At 41.1% G+C, this 15985-nt stretch overlaps 1 protein-coding gene across 4 annotated transcripts in view; it reads right to left on the reverse strand.

Moving 5' to 3' along the window:
• ldb2 (LIM domain binding 2) overlaps positions 1-15985 on the reverse strand; it is a 97999-nt gene that overhangs the window by 56607 nt on the left and 25407 nt on the right. For all 4 annotated transcript variants that reach the window (XM_023959478.1, XM_023959479.1, XM_023959476.1 and 1 more), the window contains exon 2: positions 14186-14288. In XM_023959478.1, the coding sequence (XP_023815246.1) occupies positions 14186-14288 (103 nt within the window). The remainder of the gene's footprint in view (positions 1-14185; positions 14289-15985) is intronic.

The raw sequence follows: 15985 nt of genomic DNA on the forward strand, positions 1-15985 counted from the left end.
AGCTCCGCTGTTGACAACACTGTTGTTGACATCCATGTTAACGTTAGCTACTTCAGCAAACAACCAGTGACGTTGTTCACCGTTAGGTACTCGTCTGCGCATGCGGGTCACTTCTGGGTCATTTCACGGTCACACAGGAGATCACAAAAGTTCACATTTAATTGGAAATGTGAACGGCCTCGCAAAAAAATCTGATATTTTCAAAAAATCGGAATTGAGCATTAAGCCCTGCAGTGTGAAAGTTGCCTTAGAAACATTAAAGCGTTCTCCTTCATCCTGTCATGCTGCCTCATCATCACACTTTATTGTTCCTGGAAAGAATTTGTGCTTTTTTCCATTTATCTTTGAAGCACCATTCAGGCTCCTGAACCGTTTAAAAGTACTGGAGAAGCTACATTAAGCAATGCTGAAAATAAACAGCACTTTATTTCCTCAATCATATACCTTTAGAACGTTATTGGTTAAGGCAAATCCCTTCTATTTTTTTTTCTTATGCTGAAAAACATTTGTAGTAAAAATCAGACAAGGGCTGATTCTTTGACTGTTTCCTTTAAGAACAAATATATTTTAATCTACCAAAATAAATTATACTTCAAACCCGTAAATAGTTGTGTGCAGACTTTTTTGTTTTTGTTTTGTTGCTGTGTGAACTAAATTTTGTAATTTAATTTACTTACGACACTTTTATGTTTTACCTTTGTCATAACACACACAACCCCCCCCTCTAACCCCTTATCCCCCATCTCTGACATCCCACTCTGTTTTTTTCTCTCATCTTTTGTTGTCTGTTTTCCGTGCGGTCCAACAAGGAATCCATACAAATATAATTTTCATAAATAAAGCTTAAGGCCCGTACACACCGGGACGAATATTCGCCAGCGTTTTTCGCCACGTCTTTTGTGTTCACACCCAGGCGATTTTCGCTGACGATGAGCCGAGCGAACATGCAATTTCCTTCCCTGACATTAGATGGCGCTTAATGTAAACAGAAATACTCCTGTACACAAGGTGGCGCTGCGCAACTTTACGCTTCTTAAAGTCGCTTTTCACTCAGAAGAAGAGAGCAAGTATTTACGTGCTTGTCAGAATCAAACAAAGAAAACATGAATATTTCAAGCACCTGTAGCTCCAACTGGTGCTTGGTTCGGGGATATTTAAGAATGTCCGTCATTATTTCTTCGCGGCAGTGTAGACGCTACTTGGCGTCTATCTTCTTCGCTGGTATGTGTGCTCAGCAAGGCAGTTTTGTGTTTGAGCGCCCCCAAGTTGTGTTTTACTGTAACTTCAGAAGCTCCAGACACGTGTGCAAAAGCGCCATTCTCATTGGTCGAATAGATTTCAACGCGACGCGTCGGAAAAAAAAAACGAACCCGAGGCGTTTTTTTTTTTTGACGCTTTGGCGCGTGGCGTTTTTTCGCCTCGGTGTGCACACTCACATTGGTGCCCTTTGTTTAGTCACGAGGCGTTAAACGTCGGCGAAAATCGCCGGCGAAATTCGTCCCGGTGTGAACAGGCCTTTAGCCTCAAATACAAAAGGGGTTTATACAAATATACTCAGTCTGTCTGAAGATCCATAAACCATAAACCCAATTGTAACAATAAAATCTGTCCAGTACTAGAGGCACTCAGCTCTGATCTGCTTGCTCAGGTGTTGGACAAGACAAGTTTAATAATAAAAAAAAAAAGATAATAAAGATCAGAAACTGCCCCAAGTGTGCTTATGTGCAAAACCGACTCCTCAAACTTCCACTAATGCCAACAGAAACACCTGAACTTCCCTTTAAAGTAGTTGGCTCCACTCTGTTTGAGTTTGAGGATAAGCATTACATCGTACTTGTGGATTATTATTCTAAATTCATTGAAGCAGACAAGCTAAAAGATCAGCGCAGCAGCACTACCATTGAGGCACTAAAAGCTCAGCGCAGCAGCAGGATGGCATCCCTGCCATCCTGAGAACAGATACTGGTCCACAGTATACGTCAGCAGAGTTCAAGAAGTTTAGCCAAAGCTATGGAATCCAGCACAAAACATCATCGCCACATACGCGACACTCCAATGGTGAGGCGGAAAGGGCAGTACAGACTGTCAGAGACTGTGGAGCAAAGCCACAGATAAATATCTCCCATTATTGGACAACCGGACAACACCACTCGAGTAAAAGAAGATTAAAAGAAAAAAAATTAAAAAAAATTTTTTTTTACCAAAATAAAAGCACTATGAATTTTCTTGGGTAAAAGCAACTTATACATGAGAAACAGCTACAGTGCTTAACATTGTGATCATTAATTAAACAGAATTTTACAATTTTAATATCCAGTTATAGTTTATTCTAAGTCATACTTTTACTAAAAAGAAAAGTTCCGGTACAATATTGGGATACGTATCGTATCAACAGACTCTTGCACCCCTAGTGTGCATCGATGGGTGAATTACTTTTAAAGACTAATTGATTACTTTAGTTACTGGATGAAATAGTAATTAAATACTCATTCCCTAATTTAAAAAGTAATTCAATACTCGTTCCTTTGCTTTTATTTTTTCACACAAATTCTCAAGGGAATACTAAACAAAGAATTATATCCATGCTTGGAAAAAAGAACAGAAATATGAAAATTGTTTCTTCATTCTTCAAAAAGAAGATGAGACGAAATGGTAGAAAATACTCAAACTATGTGTTGATTTTTATTAGTTTCAGGAAAGCATTTCACCTAAAGACAGTTTTTCTACTCGAATTTACACACACGCACACACACACACACACTCATTTCTTGTTACAGGTATGAAACTTTTTACATTGTTTTTTCTACAGATAAGAAATCATTTTACAGAACAAGAAAACTCTTGTTACAGATACAAAACTTCGTCACGGACAGACCATTTATTTTCCACAGATAAAAAATATTTTTACAACAAACAAATCTCTTGTTACAAGTACGAAACTTTTTTTTCCTGATGGAGAATACATTTGCAAAAAATCTACATAAAAATGTCATAGAGTATGTCTGGGTGTACAGAACAGTCCTATGTTAAGTAAACAGTTCTAATCATCATAGGGTGTTTTAAATCATCCATCCATTTTTTCTTAACCCTTTTGGGGTCACAGGGCTGCCAGAGCCTGACCTGGCTACTGTTGAGAGAAGGCAGGGTTCACCCTTGACTGGCTGCCAGCCTGTCGCAGGGCACAAAATCCCAGACACTTTCTCACACAGTAACAGTCACACCTAGAGTAATCAATCAACTGTGGTGCAGCGGTTAGTGCTGTCGTCTCACAGCGAGAGCACTGTTCTCCCCGTGCATGCGCAGGTTTTCTCCGGGCCCCGGCTTCCTCCCATGGACCACAAACATGCTTCATAGGTTAATTGGTTACTCTAAATTGTTTCTTAGTGTGACTGTGAGTGTGTATTGTATTGTGTGGCCCTGTGACAAACTGGTGACCTGTCCAGGGTGTTTTCTGCCTTTGCCCAAGAGTAGGTACCAAAACTAGGCTCCAGCAGCCCCGTGACCGCGGAAGGGATAAAACAGATTAATACAACAGATGGATTCTGATTCTGGTGAAAAATTAAAAAAAAGGTGGATTGTCTGAGTAAAAAAAAAGTTTTGAATGGTGGAAATGCTGCTTTGTAAAGTTTAAATTCTGTCAAACATATGATCAAATGTATGACCTTCTAATAGATGAATCAGGACCTGTCAGCTGCCAGAGAATAACTATGTACATTTCTCGTCTTTTCAATATAAATTTGCAGACAAAACATCAGCATAATAATATAAATTAGAATTCAACAGCACTTGAACTCATCAGAAAAAAGTTTGGTCTAATTAAATGACTTTCTGCCTACCAGTCACTCAACATATGCAAAAACTGAACAACTATCAGCAAACGGTGCAATAGGACAGACCCCATGTCCCATGCAGATCCTAGCAAATGAAAAACATGTGATGTGATGTGTGACGGTTTGTCTTCTAGATCTTTTTATTGCAGCCAAAGAAACGATACTGAAACTGTTTGCTGGTAAAACAAACCAATAATGTTATCAATCTCTTTTCTTTCTTGGTTAATGTTGCTTTGTTTGAGTTGGTATTCATGTGAATTTACATGATGATAAAAAAGAGAAAAAACATAAATGACTTATTCTATGGCTTGAACACTCGTTAAACTAAGTGTAAATGTTTTTGGGGCTACGTCTGTTTCCTTTAAAACTAATACAAACCTGCTCTGCTACTGCTCAGACATCATGTTATTACCATCCTACATCTCTGGATCTGTTGCTATGGGAAACAGCATAAGGGAAAATATACAGAAAACATGGTCAATTCATGTGCTCCATTCAAAAAATAAAGTTCATTCTGCATTTCCTGAATATGATGTTAAAAACTAGAGGAAAAACACTTTAGTTAACTTTTTCCAAAAATCTCAGCAGCATCTCATTTTTTGGCAGTAAAGTCAGACAGTTTTCAGCAGAAAGTAAAGTAGAGGAAGGAGACGCTCGGGGATCCTGCAGGTTTGAACACAAAGCAGTTTCAAGAAAGAAAGAAATGTTCTGCACGGTTAGACAGCAGACGCTCAAGTTTGTTTTTCCACAGCACAACACAAAGCTCAGCTCATGTAGTCGCAGAGCTGGCAGAACTGCAATACAATGGAGAAAAAAGACAAAACACTTAGCAGCAGTTTCATTAAAACCATGCTGTCACCAACTCCAAATCTAAACTGTTTATCATCTCCTAGTAAAACGACGTCCATAATAAGACAGAAAAGAATCATACCTGATCCTGCTTTTTACTCAATAAACGTGATGAAGTGGGGAAAAAAATTATTTCTTGGTGATTTACGTTTTTGTTTACCTCATCAGAAAAATAGAAATTCCTACTTTTTAATTTTGATTTAATTTTATTGACCTAAATAGGAAAGAAAAGGAAAACAATGCATTATTAAAATAAAGCGCAAATCCATGATTTCCAGGAATCAGAAACTGAACACTGTCCTGCTTTCCTACATAAATTAGAGACAGTTCACTGCCTTTTCTGTGAATCATAGATCATTTCAGGCTCAGTGTTTCTCATTGCTCTTACTTTTAGTCCTCCCTTTATCACTAATCTGGAGCAAATAAAGCAAGAGACAAAGAGGCACAAAGACAGCTGGCAGAAACATAATTAAAGAAACTATAAGCCATGTTTTCAATAGATGGCAGTGTTGAACTGCTGAAGAGCTGAGCACACAGCAAACTGTTCAGACTTTAGATTTCTGTTGAAATGTAGTCTTTCTCTCCTCTTCTGCTCCTTCTCGCCGTTCTTTGAGCTTGATCCAGCGCTGAAGTTCCCAGGCTGGACTCAACTGTCAGTCAGGACGAGTCGACATCTCAGCAGTGCAGCTGAGCCAGGTCTGCATCATCCCACCTGCCAATCACGGCTCCACACCTTCAATCCTCTCCATCTCTCTGAGGCAGATTTGACCACCGCCCCCCCATCGCCTCTCCCTTTTTCAAAACAGTCACTACCGCAGGAGCACTGAGATCCATCTAACTCTCCAACCAGCACTTCCTCACAAACACTCAGATCCAAACAGGCCCCAGCTGACAAAGCCCTCACAAAGCAGACAGGCTGCATGGGTGCATGCATGACCAGATTAACAGAGCGACCGTTTGTGTGCTCATAACATAATCCACCTTCATCAGCTTTAACAGGTGGCACTCAGCTCCAGCAGTTACTCTTTTTACCTTACTGCTCTAGCTAAGTTTAGCAGTTTGGCTGTTTTCTGGACGCACTGTGAGGGGTTCACACATTGTCCTGGTACTGTTGCAGAGACACATGAACACCCAAAGTTGTCAACACAACATCATTCTAACGCTGTGTAGAGTCCAAGCACAGGATGTGCAGAGAAAATGAGAGGTCTGGATATACGTCTTCCATTAACGTCATTACAGGATTAATGCTACACAAATGGCAGATGGTTTATTTACAACATTAATCCTCTTAAAAAACAAAAGACCTCCAGCTGTTCCAGGTAGTAAAGGTGATGACCGGGCTGCCACCCAGACAGCAGATCAGTGGTTCATTCCAGGTCTGACGCAGATCAAATACCCTGATGCTCAAACTGGAACCATGAAAGTTGTACCATTTCATGTTTACAACGATTTGATTCACATCCGACCTGTGATTGCCAATACGATTCAGTCAATATTGATTCCTTTTTAACAATCTGATTGGATCCAATTCTCTGACCTAAAATGGATCCAGATCATCTTGATCCAAACTTCCAGCAGTCAGACTCAGACAGAAATTCCTGCTACTGAACAGTGAAGTTTTCCAGATTCTTGGATTTCTTCCAGATCATCAAGTGGAAATGAAATCTGTGTCCAAACAAACAAGTAAACTAGAATGAATGTCAAATCCATTCACATGTTAGTTTCCTAAAGTTCACCACTGTTGTTTTTCCACATCCAAAGAATCCAAAGGGAACATTCTTAGAACATTCTAGACACTGGATGGTCACATGACTTTATTCAAAGTCTGTCCACACATTGGACTGGAATGATGGATGATCAGTTTTTGATGACATCACATGTGTTTTTTTGTGTCATTTTTATGTTATAGTAAAATTGACTTTTCATGTCTCAATTCAAACGGTATTTTCTAATCTTGATTCAATTATCGATTTATCTCATTTAAAAAGGATTTTTTTAAGGTTCAGGTTGATTCAATTTGAGATCAGATCAATCTGGTTGAATCTTTGTGACAGAAATCAATTATTCTATTAATCGTTAAACCCTGAATATAGGGATCTCCCAATCAGAATCTAAATTGTGTGTGTGTGTGGTGAACTTGCACTGTGCTATACATTCATTTCTCCTGGAAAACACAGAGCACAGGCGTTCACACAGGTGTGGATAATGAGGGGGGGGCTTCCTCTGATTTCAGGAATCTCAAAGATTCACAAGCATTTCAAAAGTCATCTGAAAAGACTTGAGGAGCAAAGCAATACACCTGAATTGTTGGCCTCTAATGTTACATTATGAGTTTTTGGAGTTCTTTCCCCCGATAATCTGGAACAAATATTTTTAATATGCTTATGCCTTGATTTGAACTTTTCACACTGCCTTTCAGATCAGAAGTCATTATATTTGAAGTGATGTAGGTTTCTCTGAAACAGATCTACTAAAGTATCACAATCCTATCTTTTCATAGTTACTGATGAAAACCTTCTACCGTTTTTGGAGTGTTCAGTTCACTGCAGCGGAGATCTGCTGCTTGTGTTTCCTCTCTCCTCATTCTGTTGTGGTCATTTCTTCACTGCAATTATTTTGCAAGAATAACTGATGAATTATTTTCACAGATAGCCCTGAAGCTCCATCCGCAGTGAGCCCACGACACGTGCAGCTTTCTTCACTGGTTTGAACTTCTTCTAAATGAAGCTCTAAATGAAGCCTTGCTCTTTGATTGCATCACAGAGAGCCGCTGTTATCAGATGCCTCACAGATTGTAAGGCCAGACAACGCACAGGGACAAATGCTGAGGCCATGGCAAATGAGGACATAATTAGATACAACTTTTGAATCCTGGCACAGTGGAAAAAACATTCTTTGTACTGGACTGATCCAGTGTGAATCATTTCTAACCTTGTCAGGTGTCAGACGCTGCCACAAAACAGCACAAGCTCCAAATGTGGTGTGCATTGTTCTAAAATACTATTGCTTGAGCTACATTTAGTTTAATTGAGAACCCTTAAATCCAGGAAATGTACCAGAATTCTAGTTCAAATAAATAAGTGAATTGTTTAACTTATTACCAACACATGTTAAAGTTCATTAAGGCTGAATAAATGAAGATCATACAACTCACATCAACCATGTCTCAGAAACGTCTCCTTAGAGCTTCAGAACCAGTCTACAGCTAAAACCTGGATTTTTCTAGTATGCGCTGTTCCCTCAGCAGCAGCTGGAACCAGTTCCAAACGCCTAAATACAGGTCCTTGCAGTCAACAGATTAGGTAAATTAGCTTTTCTAATGTTTCCATTGCTGAATGTTATGAAATTAGAGCACCTCAGACAGGAGAGAAATGATTGTTTGATTGTAATTATCCTATAAGCCACTCAAGCAAATATGATTTAATTTCAACAAGGATTTGAGTTCCTATATTTGTGCCGCTTAATCCTGTGAACTGTCTCTGAGGAATTAGACATGTATTAGGAGTGTTTTAGTGTGAAAAACATTTTAAGGAAAGAACACAATTGCAATAACAAGCCCAGGTTGTCTAATGAAACTCAAATGTGCAGAATTGTGCGTTTCATTTCCTTTATGTGTTTGATCTTTGGACTTGCTAGATTTGGATCTCCTCTGTCTAAATGCCATGTGGGGAATATTGTGGAGTCTGGCTCCATTTGAATTCATCCTGCTGCTCAGCTGAGAAACATTACAAGCTCTGTTTTGCTGGAACTGTTTTTGCATGGCTACTCCTCCGACCCCCTCAGATCTCTCCCGGTCAGAGTTTTACTGACCTGCGTGACAATAACTACACGTTTAAGCACTTTACGCAGAGCTGGAAGCTGTAGGATTATTTCAGTGCGGGGTCAGTGGGGGTCACGTTACATTTCTGCTGTTAGGCAGGAAGCCAGCTCTCTTAAGCAGTGACTAACAATAAAGACAACTGCAGAGAACGGAGATCACAACTCAGAGCCGTAAATAATGCATGAAAATAAAGGAAAAAACAGGGATAGGAGGCAAAGATGACATTTTATGCATTCAGAATGATTAGACAGGACAGAAATGATTTGAAAGACCTCAGTGTATAGAAAACAAAAGAATACAGAAACACAGCGCTTGGTTTGAATATCTAAAGAGCTTTAAAGGAGTTGTACTCCAATATCCAAAACCAGGAAATCAAGTCATGTTTTGACAAACATTTCTCACAAGAATCTGTTTTTTATTTTAACATTTCAATGTATAACTTGTTTTTTTCTTTTTCATGTCATTTCTGTATACCTAACCCAGGTCTTTGGTGTTTTTTTGTGGTATGTAATTTCCTTATTCTTAAACATGTACAACAATATCTGGACCCCAGCAACCCCCCCCCCCCCCCCTAATCACCCTCCCACCTCTAACATCCCCCTTTTTCCCTGCCTTTCTTTTCTGTCCTGTCCAACAAAAAACATAAATAAAACAAAAACGCTAACAGATATGAGTAAGATGAATAAAGTTTAGCCTAAATTACAAAAGGGGTTAATTCAAATATATATAAATAAAGATTCATAACCCCTAAAATATGTCCAACACAAGAGGCCTTCAGCTCTGATCTGTCTGCTCAGCTGTTGGAGAGAACAAGTTAAAAAAAGAAATAAATAAAGATTTATCCTAAGAATGAGTGAATGAATGAATGAGTGAATGAGTGAATGAATGAATGAATGAATGAACAAACCAACCCCCCCCCCCCCCCCCCCATTGTTGGTTGGTTCTTTCATCAACAAACCACAAGTTCAGAAAAAATAGAGCAGCAGATTGTTTGCTAAAATTGAAAATTCTCTAATTGACTAAAGACCAAATATTCATGGATCTGCTTGGATCTCATTCATCACTTTCTTTGACAATAACCTGCATCAGCCTAAAAACTTCAACTGCCCTCCTCCCCACTCAGACCAGGAATAAAACGAACAGAAAGTAAAACTCCAATCTGTTTTTATGAGTCATTTTGTGGCCCTATTCGTAGAGTTCAGTGCAAAACTTTTGCATAAAAACTTCTTTCAGAGACACTATTGTTGCGGATGACTGTGGGGGTGGTGGATTTTTCAAGGAAAGTGCATTAATGCATGCGTGTGAATCAGACGGCATGGTGACTCATCACTGCCATGCAGTTAACCATCTCCTGGGGGGTTTTATCTTCACCTTTAAAAAAGTAACATGGAGCCAGGCTAACTGCTCTCCTTCCTCCTCCACAGCTGAGCTGCATCCGACACATGGACAGAGCAGCGCACACACATCTGCTCTCAGCCTTATCACAGCCTCAGTGATATTCAATATGTGTCAGATATCAGAACACAAACGTACGCAGATGAGATAGAGAGGACAATATCAAACCAGAGGAGCGACCTCCCCTCAGCTGCTGAACGGCAAAGCTGAAGACTTAAGGCTTCGTGAGGTTAAAGTGAGCACAACCCGCTGAAAACTGGAAGCATTGAATGGGCCAACATTCAAAGACTGGCTCTAGGTTTTACAGAGAACAGCAGCAGGTCTGGCTTTTTTCAGCAGCCTTCCCATTACAGTGAGAGTGGAGGCGACTGGCAGCTGGATTAAAACACAAAGTGCAGTTTAAAGCCCGGCAACTTTCCTCCATCAGGATTTTCATTGTTTTTTAAACAATATGCAGACACATGCCGCATCCACTAAACAAAGGTGGTGCGTTAAGCTGTCATGTTTAGTCACAAAGGTGTTCACTTCTCTGTCAAGAAGACACAAAGAGGAAACAAAAAGCAATACTCACGTATGACTGAGACATTAAAGGCAAATCTGCTTTTCTCATGTGAAAAAAACCCTTCCTAATTCTGATATGATTACTAAAAGCAGATAAACACATTCAGACTTCACCCTCTGGGATTTCCACATCTTCAGTGAGGAAACGGTAAGGATGAACTGTTGTTTGGTGACAAATGTGCAAAGACTGCAGGAGAGAACGGATGTTAAGCATTCAAGTTTCTGCCAGGACTAACTCTGTTTGAACAGTTGACATGGAAATCTACACGGTTTCCATATCATTTGGTGCTTTGATTAAACAGGTTCAGCTTCTTTTCTGAAGGTTGGAGGATTCCTTTGTTTGCTCCCGCTGTGAGCTAACATTACTGTGGGATCATAGATTCGTTTTTAGCTGATCTGAATAATGTTTTACACTAACTACCCTGTTCTCTGCACATGAAACTTGGAATCTCTACAGACTAAATCCTTAACCTGAAGCACAGTCATTTCAACTGTTGACCACGGATCAGACTAGAATGTGGAATCGGAATCTGAGCTTTGCCCTCACACATATGTTAGAAACAACAACATGCTTTTTGGCAATAATCAGGGATCTGTCATTTTTGGCAAGGCAAGATTGTGCAGTACCATCACGTCATATTAATATAATCTTTGGGTGAACCTTTTTTTGGCTACTGTTCACACTCATTCTAAAGAGTGGAGGCCTCACTAACAAAGATTTGTGAGGAAACCTTCGGTGGAGGTTACCAGTTGTTGCATGTGACATTGCATCAATGCTTTGCTACCTCATGCAGAAAAACCTCTAGTGGGAAGAAGGTGAGATGTCAGTTTCTTCAGAGCGCAGAAACAGTAACACAAATAAATCCTCACTAAGCAAACTAACAACTTTTAATGTAAAATATTTTGAGGAAATTGGGGAAATAAATTCTGTGACTGACAATAACAGAAAACCAAATATCATCTCTTTATTGAAGACAAATCATTTGTCATTCTGGAAAACAGATGCAACTGAGAGATGTAGACTGAGGTCTCAAACTAACTGTGAAAGTTTTGTGTTAAAATGTATTTTAAGGTTGATTTTCAGAGTCATAAATACAGCAGCCTCTTTATTAAGCATTACCCCTGGTTTTACTTATTTTTTACTTGTTCTGTCCAACAGCTGAGCACACAGATAGGAGCTGGAGGCTTCTTGTGTGGACATATTTTACTGTTATAACATGGGGTTGTGGATATTCTAACACACTAGGTGTGTAGTTGTATAAACCTCCTTTTGTAATTTAGGCTAAACTTTATTGAGATTCATAACATTTGTATCATTTTTTTTGTTGGACCGGAAGGGGAAAGAAGAAGAGGAAAAAGGGAGGGATGTTGTAGACAGGTCCACCCGACCCAGGAACTCAGCACCTAAGGGACACTGCCTCTGTTGTTCCCCCCCACCAGGGATGGGGTAGAGCAGTGTTTTTCAACCAGTGTGCCGCGGCACACTAGTGTGCCGTGGGAGATGGTCAGGTGCGCCGTGGGAAATTGCCCTCATTAACTGATCTAAAAACATTTTCCATCTCCAGGATTTCAGCTCTGTGTTCATCCAAACAGGCCCTGATAAAACACTGAGAAGTTAGGAATATAAAAGATCTTAAAATTACTTTTTCTTTGTGTTTATTTAATTCTATGGAAGACATTTTGATAAAAATGACGGTTCCGCGATTTAGCTGCAGCTATAACTGTGTAAGGAAAAGTCCCGCCCCTTTAACTGTCTCCGCCAATCATTCTTGAAGGCTTAATCACATGTCATCAGTCTGACCAATCAGAAGTGCTTAAAGTCTTCATTTCCTTGTTCTTAATTCTGCTGATAAAGTCTCTCAGTTCCAACAGAAATACTAGCTAAAGCTCGTCTTTAGCGGTGTAGCTTTCCACAGAGTCCGGTGTCAGACCGTGGAACAAGTGAACAACACAATGAAGCTCAGAGACGCGAGTCTTTCTGCCCTTTTTCGGCAGTTTTCACACTACATCTCCCATGATGCATTGGCTCAAAGGGACAGCGCACAATGAGTCGTCCTTGTGAAACGTCTTGAAACCACAACAAACAAACAGTTTCTAAATTTTTCTAATTTAACTTTAATTTCATCTCTTAGAAAAAAATAGCCGCAACTTCCTGCTTTTTCTGCCACAATTATCACAAAAATCCACGTGAGATTGCGGAGGGGGGGCTGTCGATCAATACAGACCATGAATTTCTGCTTTTTTTTTTTTGTGGATGCTGGTGTGCCGCTGGATTTTTGTCAAGGTTAAAGTGTGCCGTGGCTCAAAAAAGGTTGAAAAACACTGGGGCAGAGGACAGATGATCAGAGGTCCCTCCTTCCTTGTGTAATGGTATGTGTTGGAGTGTATATTGTTGAGGCGTAAGGGGTGTATGAAATGAGGGGTGCAATTAAAATCGGCGGGTAGGGCACTGAGCGGACATCTCCTGATTACTCACAGTGATGTCCCATCACCCTCCCCACCAAGGGGCCCTAAATGTCTACGGTGCAGTTAAGACATTTAGTGAGGCGCTAAGAGGACATCTCCTGCTTGCTGAAGGTGCAATTAAAACCGAGAGAAGAGGGGCCCAATTCCATGCGGTAACTATGGGAGGGGGGCCACTGCCAAGCAAGTGCCCCCCCGGAGGCGCCTCGCAGGCTGCCACCCCACCACCACCAACACCACCCCCCAATCGCCCAAAGAAGTGGCCGTAAGAGGAAGGAGATTAGGTCGGGGGAAGCTAGCAGACTGAGCCCCACCCAGTGAAACAACCCCCTCAGCATCTGGCCCAAGCCTCCCAGCCCAGGGGCCCCATTGCAAGGAGCACCAAGACCCCCCACCCCACACAAAGAGAGAGCAGCCAAGACATAGCCCAGTGGCAAGCCCAACCCCCGCAATCCAACAGCTCTGGTCAGGGTCTGACAGGACAGAGGCAGCCTGACCAGTCAGGGCCCCCACCGATTCCCTCAGTCGAGACCCCAACCAGCCAAACCTCCACGGTCCCATACCTTTAGTGGACTCCCCCTTCCCAAATACAGCCCCCCAGGAGAGGGCCAGAAAGTCCACCCCCAAGCCAAACCAGACTCAATCCCGCCATTCACACACCCCCCCGGCCAAGCAAGAAAGACCACGCCGCACCCCACCCAGGTGCTGAACCAGATCCCCCAACCAATGGAGCCATCACTGCCCTCACCGGACACCAGACGGCTCCAACCCCACCCCAAAACGCTGGCAGATGGACACCTGTCTGTAGTTATTATATTTTTTGGAGTATGGGTTGTGTTTTTTTGCATAATATTGGCCAAGGGTGTGATTCAAAACTAGATTTGCCTTATGTGTGACTTTTATTTAAACAAATAGGCTCATATGTTCCTTATTTTCCCTGTTACAACAGTTAAAGGGCACTGCTGGCGTGTACATCAGTATTTGCTACTGACAGCAATGCAGAAGAAGTGGCGACCAGGATTAAAGATTTAAAGATTTAGAATTCAACAGGTTTAGTGACTTTCAGTGATATAAAGAGATCAGTTGACTTGTGGGCATGTTCTGGTGGTAAACGAAGCGTCAGAAAATACCAATCACATGGCAGATTTCAAAACCATCTCAAACACAGTAAAATTAAAAAGAACAAATAAAATACATGACTCACACAGAGTGTTTAGGCTCCTAATTTTTAAGCAAAATCCTAACGAGACTTGTGTTTGTGTCTTACTGTATCTCTTTGGTCCATCTTCAAGGCAGAAGGAGAGTGTGAGGGTGGCGTCCTCCTCAAAGAATTCTGTGGCAAAAGCGTCCCACCACAAACTGTCACTTTCCTGTGAGAGGAGAAGGATCTCAGGTCATCATGAAAGCACAGTTGTCGTCTCCCCTAACCCCCCCTCAGAACACACCCACACTCCAAACACAAACACTGACCAGAACAGATTGGGTTTAACATGGTGCCTTGCTCAAGGGTGAGTCACCAAAAGTGAGGAACTTTGTGCTGTACCAGCATGGTCTGTTTTGGTTTATAGGAAACCTTTATGTGTTCTTCTACTAAAGTAACCGTGGTTATGCCATGGTCCGGGTGAATACTCGATTCTGATTGGCAAAACTAAAAACTAAAAAGAAGTTCCAGTCACATAGCTTAAATGTTCTGTGTCACTGCGCCGGCTTCTTTAAAACAAACTTTAGCTTCATCATCAGGACAAAAACAAGGGGTAAGAGATGAACTTTCTCTCTGAACTGATGCTTTATTCAACCCATCATGACAATCAGCATAGATATCACTTTTCTTTGCCGCTGTGGTCGAGGTCGGTGTGGGCTCTGTAGCTGTTACCATGACAATGCGTTGCACCATGTATCAATTAGTATGCTTTTTGTGAAAAAGCGATTTAAACCTTAAAATGAACAAGAACAAAGTACTACCACTGATTGAATATTTCTTTCTGTAGTTTTTAAGGGACCATGGTATAAGCGGCATAATGGCCGACGAGTGTCCATAATGAGAAATTGACAGACTCAACGAAAGCAACCGTCCTTCACTTTGCGTCGGATGGTTTCAGGCTTCCATGCCGTCTCGTCGGCCTTACTTATACTTTCTGGATATGGATTTAGATCAACAGACACAGAGACAAAGAGAGCATGACCATGCAGGCTGCATGCAGCAGAACATCTCAAAAATGATTACTGGTTGTGTTAAAGGACAGAATATAGACATTGTATAAGAGAACAAAGAAGATTTTTTTTTTTAAACATAAAAATATGAATTGAATAACAAAGCAGTCTGCATTTTTAGGGTCACAGTGGTGTCTTAAAGAAGAAAGTTTAATGCTGACCTATGCAGCCAGTGCTCCGCAGTGCCTGAGCCTTGGTGAGCCCAGCCTGAGGCTCCAACAAGCCTGACATACCAGCAGAGGCCCGACAGCATGCTCATTCCCTCACTTACACAGAGCACGTCTATCTGAACAGCAGCTGCAACACAACGCCTAAATGTTTACATCTATGAGGAAGAATATGGGAGAATTTTTGCTAGCAGAACACAGACGTGCTTGTGGATTTCTGTGTTGTTCACAGGATCAGAGACTGTAGTATTAGTAAACTGTTTCATGGTGCAAACCAAACTAGAGGCCCATAGTAACAGTATCATGAACAGTGGTGACAGTAATTACAGGTGCATGATAGGTTGAGAAAAAACACCTGTCACTGTGATTACATGAAAAATTGATGTTTTTTTAAAGTACAGACTCTAAAGTAGAAAAAGTAACAAGTGTTTGTAGTTTTACTACAAATGTATTTGTAGTTTTAGCAGCAGTTATTACTAAAGCTGGGGGGAGAGGAATCGTGCATATTTATCCTGCAGGGGGGATGACTCCTCTACCAGCCTTTTGCCCTCGTCCCCGTCAGAACCACCCTCACCCTCCTCCCCCCTCTGCTAAAGCTAATTTCCTCTGACACCTCGTGACAGATCAGCACGTTTCATTCTGCGCCAGCTCCAAAGGATCACAAACACTCCCCACATGTTAGCAATTAG

Source organism: Oryzias latipes, chromosome 10 (genome assembly GCF_002234675.1).
Source record: "Oryzias latipes chromosome 10, ASM223467v1".
NCBI lineage: Eukaryota > Metazoa > Chordata > Actinopteri > Beloniformes > Adrianichthyidae > Oryzias > Oryzias latipes.